This window comes from Epinephelus moara, chromosome 17 (assembly GCF_006386435.1).
Source record: "Epinephelus moara isolate mb chromosome 17, YSFRI_EMoa_1.0, whole genome shotgun sequence".
In the NCBI taxonomy this organism is placed as follows: Eukaryota; Metazoa; Chordata; class Actinopteri; order Perciformes; family Serranidae; genus Epinephelus; species Epinephelus moara.
In genome coordinates, this window is record NC_065522.1 from 4487201 (window position 1) to 4499679 (window position 12479).

Consider the following 12479-nt stretch of genomic DNA (forward strand, 5'->3'; position numbering starts at 1 on the left):
TGCCTAACCCTGACCACACGTTAACCGTGGCAGTGCAGAAATGTAAAGTTTTATCTGCTACATAATAATGTACAAGTGTGACATATCCCTGGTTTGCAGAAAGGCACAATGCTAACACTTATTCTGACAACTGGGTTGGGAAACAGCGTGGAGTACGCTATAGATCAACAGGACACCCATAAAAATACAGAAACAAACATAAAGTCAGACTGTTGCATGCTAGGAGGATTCCGAACACACTTAACCTCATGTAACTGCCGTCACATAGTCAGCACTCAGTCAGTCATAATGAATGCTGATCAGCGTTTACAACTCTACTTATTTCACCTTTACCTTTCAAAATAAGAGTGCACTGTTAATCAAGGTTACTTTCTCACCTAAATATATTGTGTATGCATAATGTGTGGATGCACTAAGAAAGGACCACCCTGAAAAACAAAGTGAACTAAACAAACAAAAACAATATAAATAATTGAATAAACAAGACATGCAAAGAGCCAGAGTCAGAAATCCTTAAATTAATTTAATCAGTAATATTTACATAACAGGACCCATCCAACAAACCGTGGAGAGGATATAACATGATTAAAAGAAATACATTTGAAATGTATTCTGATTTCACTTTCCCTTGTTGATGACAAAAAGATCCTGAAACACATTTCATGTGTATTTATTAAAAAGCAGGCTATATTATGACACAAAACCCCTCAAACTACAACCCCGTACTATAATGAAAGATTACATTTGAAATGAACAATGACAGAGTACTTCTCAGCTTCATCAACAAAGAGCCATAGTGAATTGAAAAGCTAAAGATCCATCAGAGAACTGAGAGGGAGATGTCAAGGTTTGTGACGAGTGAACAGTATCCAGAAGCTTCTGTCTATTCATCCTGGGTTAGCAAGTACAAACCAAAGAAATGCCCTCAAAAATAAAACAAACAAAATTTAACCAATGGAGCAGAAATCCACAATTTATACCAACAATTTCTGAACCAACATTACTTTCCTTTTTATAAAACTGTAAGATTTTACACTACATAAAATAATTGTATTTTACAACAATAGAACTTTAGACAGTAAAATAGGTTTTGATTGAGGTAATTACATCATGGTGCTTGTACAAAGTAAAAAATAATAAAAATAGATTTTCATCTGTTTTTCCCTAAAAACACAACCACCCGACCAATGCACACTTTATGTTGCTTTCACCTCATCTGTGTTGTTACCTACAAACCTCCTCAATGAGATCAGACCTTTCTTAGATGACTTGTCATAAGTATCCATTTGGTAGAACCTATGTTAATTCACCTCTCTGTGAACACAGGAATCAGGTTGCTCTCTCTTATCTGCCCACCCAGACCCATCCAGACAGAAAAGGTCATGTTTGAGATTTAACATACTTGCAGGTAACCAAAGTCACATTCTCTCTTGAAACTTCAGTACTTAATTTTGTCAGTCTGTTTCTGCCATCATTAGGCTTAACTACATCAAATCAATGAGTGTAACAACAGCAAAGCTTTGGTGACATCTGCTGGCCAATCCTCAGAATTACATGTGTACACATCCAAAATCAAAATCGTTGATTGGAACCTATTTGTGCTGGTGGCATGATTTTTGGCATGGGCAAATGAAACATAAAAACCTCTTGCCGAGATACCTCAGTTTCAAAGGTCCATACAGTGTTGAGTGCGCCTTAAGTATAACCAGAACAACAGATGTTCCTTGACAGTGGTGTAGTGGTAGTTGATGAGATGTGTGTACTACTGGGCAAATGGGTAGGTTACTAAGGAGGAAATGGATATACTATGTATTCCAATGGGTCTTTGGCTGATGGATGAGTATACTGTAAAGGGCCAGAAAACATGGTGGGTAAACCCCCCCACTACACCACTGTTTTTTCAAGCTCACTGTTAAGGTTTTGAAATTCAACAGAGAACCCTGTGCCTCCTAGCATGGTTAGGAAATGTACCTTTACAGGGTGGAACAATCATATCTTTACAATTTAATGATACAGTTTCACTAAAATGTGCTCTTAGGTAATTTCAGTGTTGAATCGGATTGTACTGTACTACTGCCATTTGTTAAAATTTGATTGGTTATATTCTTTAGATCAGTGGTCCTTGACCTTCTTGAAATTGATACACATAAGTCACGGACCTCCATTTGTTAAGAGTTTCCTTCAGGGACCTCCATCTGAAAATACTCTATAGTTGTCAACTACAGTTGAGTAGATAACCAATCAGAATAGTCATTCTCCTGACTTTTACTCAATTTGGGCTCACTTTTATTGTGAATTAAATAATGATAATAAACTATTTATCATTTTTTAAGAACTCCCTGGTACTCCTTCAAGGACCCCTGGTAGAACAGCAGAAGGAGATAACGACATAAAGCTGAGGCAGAGTTGCCAGAGGGAAAAGACTCAGTCAGTGTCCCAATTAAGGTGGTCAAAAGTATCAATGCTTTTTCCATACCAAGTGTTTAAAACTATATGATACCCATTAATTATTTATTTGATAGTATCACTAAGCTCTTAAAAACAGATCTACAATCAGATTTCAATTGTCATAATTATTAGCATTATTACAAACTTGTTGGTATGTCTAAAGTGACTTTCTCTGTATCAGCATTTTGTGCAAGTTGTTCATTAAAAAAAAAAAAAAAAATCCTATTTTGTGTGCTAAAGACTTCTTTCTTTTTGCCATGGTATCAAAAGAGCTAATAAGTATCATTTTTTTCTATACTAGTATTGAAGCTAAGTTTAAGACTGGTATCCTGACAACATTGTAGCAACTCTACCTGGCAAGCTGAGGACCAGTAGCAATTGAAATATAGCTTTGGGTCCTTATTTTTTGTCCTCAAAGCAGGTTTGGGCACAGTTGAGTTTTTAATAAAGCCAAGATGGCTCTTGGATGGACTGGTAACTGGCTTGCAAGCTCAAAATATCCTCATCAGTAAGGCAGCTTTGGAAAACATATCTTCAGTTCAGACAGAAGATTTGCACTAAGCTGAATATGCCTTGGACCTTCTGTATCTCTGTAATAAATGCACTGAGGAAACAATCTTAACTACAGTTGGCCAACAGGGTCCCTTAAAGTTCAACCAGAAAAGTTGTAGTTTTTCTTGCTACTATGTGATCTATTGCAGAGTCACACAGTGTAGGATTTGGAGGAGATAAACAAAGGCTTTCTTTAACACAGGGAAAGGTACCTTGGCCTGTCCTCTGCAATCTGTAGTTGCTGGAGGAATGCCTGCATTGCCCGCCCACTTCCTCCCACTTCAAACTGGCACAGATCCATAAACAACAGCATGACATCCTTCAAAATCATACAGAGCTTTCTTCCTTTGGAACCCAGAGCAGTCAATCTCAAACATGACCCAGGATAGCTAGAGTGTGTTTTCCCTTAAGAGGTGAAGGTGATTCTCACAAGAATCAAGGCACAAATCTGGACATGACCTGACACACTTAGCAAAATGACTTATTGCACCTCATTCACAATTGAAACTATCACCACTGTTCATTGCTTCTGACTTGCTAAAACCCTATGAGTTGAACAAAACAATGTGAGGGAAATTGGAGTCTGAGCTGGCTTTTTCTGAACCTCCTTAACTAAAATTCCTCTCTGCTTATTTAGGACTTGATGATGCTGTAGAAAAGCAAATTGGGAGGAAATACTTTGGGCATTAAGGGTCCCAGAGGTAAAATACTATTAGCCTCGTTTCCACCAAGCATTCTGGTTCAGTTCAGTTCAGTTCGTTATACATTAGAACGGTTATTTTTGCATTCCCATTGTCAAAAGTTGTGGATGGTTCCAAAAGGACCGTTCCATTACGTCATGTTTTTTTTGTTACCTCTCTGCTCAGGTACCTCACAGATTGATCCGATACCAAAAAGCGCAGCTAGAAACACTGTAGTCCGTTTACTGGTCAAGAGACAATTGTTACCCTTGCTCGACAAGGACTCAATGCACAAACCCACTATTTACGACAGAGACTTTAAGCACTCCAGCCTATTCTTTTTCGTTCTGAAAATGCTGGCGCACAATCAGTGAGGTGCAGACCTTCCTCTGCATCGTTAGTAAAGAGAAAATACAGTAAGTGGAGTGGCTGGATGGAGCAGTGATCAAGCTGTGTCAATCACCATCTGGTAACAACCCTGCTACATTTAAGAGTACTGTCTGCTGTGGAAACACAAAACAGATCTAGGGTTTAGGTACATGCATGTATGGGTTATGTACGAGTTCTAAGGGTACTATACCGAGAGAGTTTGGTGGAAACGTGGCTACTCTATGTCCTGTGTACATCATACAAAGTGGAGATGACTACAACAAGAGAGATTTGGTAAGAAACATCCAAACACCAATGTTCAACCAGTGTTCAACCCAAGTCAGGAGAAGGGTCAGCTGATGTGCCATAACCCATTCAGACAGACTGCCAATACCCCAGAACTTCTGGGGTATTGAAGCATAACATTCATTTGTGAAGGAGGTTTTTATGAAATGTTACAAAAATAGTGCCAGGTGGACATGATCTACAGTGGTGGTCCAAGTAGACTTCCAGGTGTATCTACCCTGTATTAGTTCTGAGCGGCTTCGCTTGGGTATGGAGCCAGAGCACAAGATTGTTGCAGTGTTAAAGCTAAACTGCGACCAGGACCAGGTCTGGAACTCCTCTTAATAGCTATCCATTGGTTTTATTGTTGCTTTCAGTGATGGACCCCACAGCTGGCATTGCCAAAACAACACATCAGCATTAGACAAGTTATTCATTTTCTCTCGGAGGGATTATCATGTCCTGGCAACACGCAGTATCACACTCAAATCCTCAACTTACAGTATTCCAGTAATCAAGCCCCAGTTATTTATTAAGTGGCCCATGTTGGAATAAAGTGCCAGAGACTGAGGACTACCAGACTGAGAACAAATATGGTGGCAGAGAACTTAAACTCAAGAGTGATTGTAATAAACATCCCTGTCATCATCTTGACAGACTGAATGATACAGTACATATATCTTTGACAGACGTGTTACCAGCATGCTGGCCATTATTCTGCTGTCCAAGTTTGTGTCAGCTGTTTTTAAACTAACCAAAATGGGAGCCCTTGGAGTTAGCAGCAAAATCCTCATATCAGGCAGTTTGATTCTGTTTCCAACATCCCTCTTTAAACCCCCCACACACTGTTGTCCATGTGATGTCCTGAGTTTGACTCTGCACACTGCTCTGTATGCACCGGTTCCATGACAGCCCCAGAACCCAAAGAGACAACTATTAAACAATGTGCTTTTTGGACAGGTTGGATGCGATGTGTTCTTTTTGGGGAATTAAATAAAAGCTCTTTTGAGTCAGGAAAAAAGTGAAATTATAAATAAAAATACTCAAGGTAAGTCAAAATGATGAGGTATCAAAGGGTAACTTCGTTATTTTTTTTTTTACCTGAACCTATTTTCCCATATTCCTATGAAAATGTATAAAAATGATCCCTACAGAGATAGTCCTTTTTATTAGAGAGTAAGATCCTTTTTGTTTAAGCAAAAAAAGCCCAGAAATCACCATCACCAAACCAGTCAATTTGCATCCACAACAAGCGCTTGTTTTTGCCACAGTCAGGTTCAGGTTATTATTGTGTCTGACAATTTATTGAACAGATCCCTACAGAGATAGGCATTTTTGTAATGAGTAAGGTTCATTGGGTTTAACCAGAAACAGCCAAAAAAAAAAAATCGCCTTTGCCCAAACTGCCAATTTACATCCACTGAAAGTGCTTGCTTTTGCCACTGACAGTAAGTATCTGGCAATGGCAAATTTGGGTCTGTCTATGTAAAACAAAAAAGTTCAAAAAGCTCTATCTCTGTAGGGATAATGTTGTCAGAAACAATGACGCAATCTGAGCCTGTAAGTGACATAAAACAAGCACTTTTAATTTTGTAAACTGACAGTGAGAACAAGGCAAGGGTGGTTACACTGCAGCATGTTTCACTGCTGCTGACTACAGTGTTCTTACTTAATACTGTAAAGTATTTCAAAAAATGTTGCTCCCATGAGTCACTTAGAGACAAATACATGCAAAAACAGAGTCCAGGATGAAAAATACCAAAGTTACCCTTTAAGTCATAATCATGAGATTAGTCATGATTTTGACTTTAAGTCATTTTTTGCAACTTAAAAGTCAAGGTGTACCTTAAAGTCAGATTTATGAGACACTACATCATACTTTTGAGACCGTGAATCAAAATTACAAGATAGCATGAGATACAAAAAAGACTCATGAATTACTTTTGTCATAATTTAAACCTGGTACCCTATAATAATCAATATTTCTATTTTTTGTCATTCCAACATTGCATCCATTTTCTTTTTCTGCTAGAAATGATCTTCCATTAAATTTCCAACATGAACATTACATTTGCCAGAAGTTACTCTCTGTAAAAATCAAGAGTAGTTCCTCTACCTTTACGACTTCACCTTTTTTTATAGCTTTTCCTATCGTATTGATCAGTTATAACATGTTATGCATCAATTCCCATGCTGATGTTTGAGGAGACCAATAGTCAATATGCTACACAAAGGTGTATTCTGGCAAACAATATTTCATTCATTGACTTAAAGTTTCCTTTCTAATGTAAAAACTGAGGCACATGATATCCAACTTAAATGTGGGACGAAAAAACACTCCTGTCCAAAAGGCACATGTTTTATGAGATCACATGTGAGTGTTCACATGAGACTTTACAGTGGGGGTGGATAGAATAACTAGAAACAGTCAGGTCTACAAAAAGTGTATTTAAAGGGGAGCGAGAGCTAATTGGTATTTCTGTGTGCTGGTTACAAACATCTTGGCATGGTAAGGCTATCATGGACCTGGGCTGGTTTCTCCATCCAGGGTCTGTGTTTAGTGACAACATTGAAGCACAAGAAGTGATCCAGGATCAGAGGCCAGCACCACTTCATTTCCCTCGACTATCTTGAGCACCTAAAATATATTTCAAACCATATCAAAGCTGCATTCATCAAAGTAAATCACTGATTCATTCTAACCGAACTCTGCCTGTAGGCTAGAACTGCATTTACTATCAGCGCCATAGCTTAGAAAGTGCTGGAACATACTGCTTCGGTGAGCGTAGCTGATAGCAATGTCAAACCACACGTGACAGAGACAACTCAAGCTTTCACCCTTAGATGTTAAGCAACAAATTCCACATCACTCCATCCAAATCTGACACACCTGATATATACACTTAGCTGGAGACGTACAGTCACATCCACTGTAGAAGCTCAAAGCCTCCCAATTCGCTGCACGAGCTCTACAGCACTTCTTATCAATTCCTCGAGGGAAAGGGCAACACGCAGTAGCAGTGCAGCAAGTAGGAAGAAGTGTGAGATGTGAGAATTGTACAACATCTTGATTAGCATTTCGCTTTGTTCACACAGGACACCCACGCTTGTGTAGCAGGACGCGGGCAGGAGCCCACCTCACAAAGACAAAAGTTTCACCTAGCAGCATTCTGACATCCAAATATGAAATATGTTGCAAGGACATGTCTTGCCTCTATTTTTCTCATGATTGGGCAAACTATGGGCAATCTTACGCTTTACTCTCTTTACCTCTTTAAATTTTAACACATAAACATGTTTGTTGCTGCTTGGCAAAATAATAACAGCATCACAGGGTCTTTCATCAGTGAGTGGAGTTTGCATGAAGGATAAGTTTGATATTTTTCAACCTGGATCCTATTTTCCCATGTTTTTGTGTCCGAGTGATGTCCAATATTGCGTGAAGGTGCTGCAGCCAGGCAGCAGGGAAACAGGCAACAATGTAACCACTTGATGCATGTGTGCACCGTTTCATCCTGTGAAAGTGCTTGTTTTTGCCACTGTCTGTCAATTTATGGAAAGAATTCCTACAGAGGTAGACCTTTTTTTAGACAGAGAGATCCTTTTTGTTTAAGCAGAAACAGCCCAGAAATCGCCATCGCCCAAACTGTCAATTTGCATCCACTACAAGCGCTTGTTTTTGCAACTGTCAGGCTCAGATTATTATTGTGTCTGACAATTTATGGAACGGATTCCTACAGAGATAAACCTTTTTGTTAAAGAGTAATGGTCACTTTGTTTAACCAGAACGACCCCGAAAATCGCAATCGCCAAACTCACCAGACTCCATTTAAATTAACAGTAATTTTAGTGTGTATTGAGCCAGCATATTTTTTAAGGATTTATTTCAACCAAACCAGAGCTGGTGATTGTTGTAACAGTGACAAAAGGAACTAAGATAGGTTTTTTGAGTTTTATTTTGTTTCTGTCAACTTTGAATGGAGTGTATTTTACGGTGATAAAATTACTTTTTGTTTAAATGGAGTCTGGTGACTTTGACAACAGTGATTTCAGGGCTGTTTCAAGTTTCACAAAAAGGGATCTTACTCTTTAACAAAAGGTCTATCTCTGTAGGGATCCTTTCCATAATGTTGTCAGACACACGGAATAATAATCTGAGCCTGTCAGTGGCAAAACAAACACTTTTAGTGGATGTAAATTGACAGTGCAACCATGCCCTGAATGGTTATATTGCAGCCTGTCTTGACCAATTCCAAAAATTGCTCTTCCAATTAATCACTTAGACACAAAAACATGGGAAAATAGGGTCCAGGTTTAAAAATACCAAACTTACCCGTTAACTTCATTTGAAAGCTGAGACCCTGAGTTAAAATTTCTTTCCATGGTTAAAAATGAACTTTAACACTCAACTAGATGGATGAGAATATCAACATCAGTTTGATGTGATAGGTCAACGACATGGTTAGCCTCGCTTAGCAAAAAGAGTGGGAGTAACAGGATCTACCTATAGCAGATGTATGTGGTTCTATGGCGATTAGAAAAAACCACAAACAGATTTCCTGGTGTGTTTCTGTCAAATCAGAGTATGACGTTCAGAGAAAACACATAACATGGCTGAGTTTTGCTGCCTGTGTGAATGCCTCTGCACATCCGCTGTGTGTCCTGTGTGCTCAAGCCCTTGGACTGAAAGCCACTGAATGTCTTTAAGGCTTCCCTGTATGATGAGTGTGTGTGTAGAAAAGTCTGACAAGGCTGTACTGTGACATATTGCATAAATCACCATCATCACCACTATGGTGTTAGAATTACCCATCAAATCTAAATCTTATTAGCATTCTCTGTTATCAACAGTTAGGACTGCACAATACTAATTAATTCCCTGCGTGTGTGAGAGACTGACAGAAATCAGAGTGAAGAGGACATAAGTGCAAGTCAACAAGTTTATCTGTGTTTGTGTATGTGTGTGCGTATGTAAGCAGCCCTCAGAGGGGAGTGTGTAGCTGTGTGTATTGCTGTGGTGGTGTGGAGGAGGTGGAGGAGGAGGTGTTGGGGGTGGGGATGTTAGCCAGACGGGAGGAAGGGGAGGAATCAGACAGCTGCAGCTCCTCCAGCTTCTTCAAGTACTCGTCTCTGAGGGCCAACAGCTCCTTGTAGCGCTGCTCCACTGGACTCTGCTGCTGCAACACACACACACACACAATGAATAATACACACCTCCTGGTGCATCCAATAACAAAACCAACAAAGGTAATTTGTCATTGGTTTTAAAACATTACAATTTCACCTGTCTGACTTTTTATTATATGTCATCATTAGACAATGTGGCAGCTTTGATGTGACTGTGTAGTTTATAATTATTATCTAATCAAATAAAAGAAAGGTTGTTAGATTTCAAATGTTGACGCCCTGTCATTCCAGGGACAACAGAAAACATGCCTGGGACAAAGAGAGATCTTCCTTAGGATGCCTTCGGGACGGAATGACACATTATCAATGTGTCAGGAGACACAACCTCCTGTTTCCTTGATAATGCTATGTGGTGTGCGACAAATCTGTGCTGACACTGACAGGAGGAGAGCTAGCTACTGATAGCTGTTAGCTGAATGTGGCTGGAACTAACAGCTAACAGAGGTTGCATTGAATTCACATACTGTATATACAATAAAATACATTTTTTCCCCCATTAAAGGTTTTTTTGGGGGGGATTTTTCCTTATCTGCTGTGAGGATCCAACGGACAGATGGATGTCGTATGCTGTAAAGCCCCAAGGCAAATTGTTATTTGTGATATTGGGCTTTATAAATACAATTGATTGATTGAATAGGTTTTATGACCATCATACAGATGCTCATTCATTTTCATCCAAATCTGTGCTGTCCCACCCTCTTCTTTGGCACCACTGTCACTTGCTGTTGGTCAATTGCTTAAGCTCAATTTTGTGAGATGGCTTAGTTAAAAATATCCATTGAGTGTGGTTGTTTGGACAAACTGCCATTAATTATGGCCAAATTTTTTGCAAAAGTCTGTAACTAATGGTGCCCCAATTGACCAATTTTGAAATAATTTTACACATGTGGTTCAGTGTTGTTATTCAACACATCTTGCAAGTTTTGGAATGATTTGACTGACAATTTCTGATTTATAGTCTGATTTGTATTATGCCACGCCCATTTCTACATTTGTAGCACCTCTGAGTGGTCGATTTGAATGAAACGTTCAGAATGTGTTTAACCCTATGGACCCTAGGCCTTTTTGGGGTATTTTTACTGCCTTTACTTTAAGCTCATATCACAGTCATTATAAAGGCTACATACACGTTATATCTTGTTTTTTTTCAGGAAAATCTGGGCTAACCAGATTTGCCATGATTCCATGTCCTTCTATGTGCCTGTATTTTATATTAATTTTTATATCAATGAAAAAAACAAATCCATGTGCCTAAATTCTTACATTTTTACATGTATCTCAGCATAGCAAGTTGGAAGGTGACGTGGCATTTCTGTGCGAGCCTGCGTTCACGAGTAATCCATCCAAGAGTAATGTGTGTGCAAAGCTGTATGAAAGCTCTGTTATACATCATTTTATTATAACTTTGTCAATTATTTTTGCTATGAAAACACTGCATTACCGACAAGTAAGTAAGTAAGTTGGTCTTGTTGGAAAGCTACAGTTCCGCTGTTTCACGTGATATGCGTGGCTTCTCGCTATGACGTACAGTCGCGGAGAAAATCCACATAGAAGAACAGGTATGAATTTGGACGCACTGTGCGTCGTTCAGGCCCATAGGTTTAAGGTACTTATGTGGATATATCCTGCAAGTTTTGTGATGATTGTTGTGGAGTTTGGTCTACTTATGTATTGAGCCAGGCCAAGTTCATTTGTCAATATCTTCAAAATGCAATGAAATATCAGCAAGCTTTTTTTAACTTTTGATAAGCTTTGTCTTATGATGATCCACAAAAAATATGGTTTGTATTAGATCTACGGTTTAGGAGGAGATGTCAAAAAGGTGTTTTGCGTGATGTTGTAATGCCCCCTTTTGACTAATTTCAAAATAATGTCACGCATGTGGTTCAACATTATTATTAAACATATCCTGCAAGTTTTGTAATGATAGGACAAACAATTTTTGATTAGTCTAATTTGTGTTTTGTCACTTCCACATTTTGCATTCTTGGCAACCCCTGGTGGACAATTTAAATGAAACTTTAAGGATATGTTACTGGTACCTCTTTAGATGTACCCTGCAACTTTTTTGATGACTGGCTTAAAGGGAAATTTCGGTTTATTTCAACCTGTCTCCTATCGTCCTAAATTTGTTTCAAATGACTAGTGACATAAAAATAATAGTTAGCATGTAAGCCGTTAGCCTAGATACAGCCAGGGCGCATCAACTTTGCACTTGAAGGTATGCCCATTCACTTACGTTTTAACAGGTCTGACGCTACTATGCTCCCCGGCTGTATCTAGGCTAACGGCTAACATGCTAACTGTTATTTTTATGTCACTAGTCACTTGAAACAAATTTAGGACGATAGGAGACAGGTTGAAATAAACCAAAATTTCCCTTTAATGGTTATGAAGTTAGGTCTCTTTACGAGCTACACCATGCCCCTTCTAAAGTTTACTGGTCAATATCTTAAAAACACAATGAGATATTAACAAGCTTTTGATAACTTTAAATAAGCCTCATATAGTGATTAGAAAATTTGGTACAAATTGGACCTACGGTTTAAGAGATGATGTCAAAAATGTATTTTTCAAAAATTTCAAAATGGCAGAAAACTTAACTGGTAGGACATCAATGGTTCTTGTGTGTTTTTCATGACATTTAATTGGAGATCTATTACGAGGTCAGTCCCGTGTTAAGGCTCAAGTCCCAACAAATGGTGCCGCCATGTAAAAGATAGCACTGGTGCCTAGATCACAACATTTTGGTGTTCCCGTGTGACACATAGTATTGTTACAGATTTCCAACAAATTCCCGCTTTTTTTAATACCCAGTACATTCCTTACATTTTTGGTGTCGTCGGTGAGGCCTACTATTGTTTTTCCCTACAGTTATTTTAAACATCTGGATCAGCTGAGAATTTCACTATTGGTGCATCCTACTTTGGACTGGTGACTACACTGAGAAAATGGAAA

General features: G+C 38.8%; 1 protein-coding gene across 2 annotated transcripts in view; it reads right to left on the reverse strand.

The window, feature by feature from the left end:
- Nucleotides 1–503: 503 nt before the first annotated feature.
- The window catches only part of mtm1 (myotubularin 1), a 40266-nt gene continuing 28290 nt past the window's right edge, over nt 504–12479 (reverse strand). The window contains exon 16 of one of the 2 annotated variants that reach the window (XM_050066529.1): nt 504–9508. In XM_050066529.1, the coding sequence (XP_049922486.1) occupies nt 9317–9508 (192 nt within the window). In that variant the 3' untranslated portion in view covers nt 504–9316. Of the gene's footprint in view, nt 9512–12479 lie in introns of both variants that reach the window. The other variant, XM_050066528.1, reaches the window with a different exon arrangement.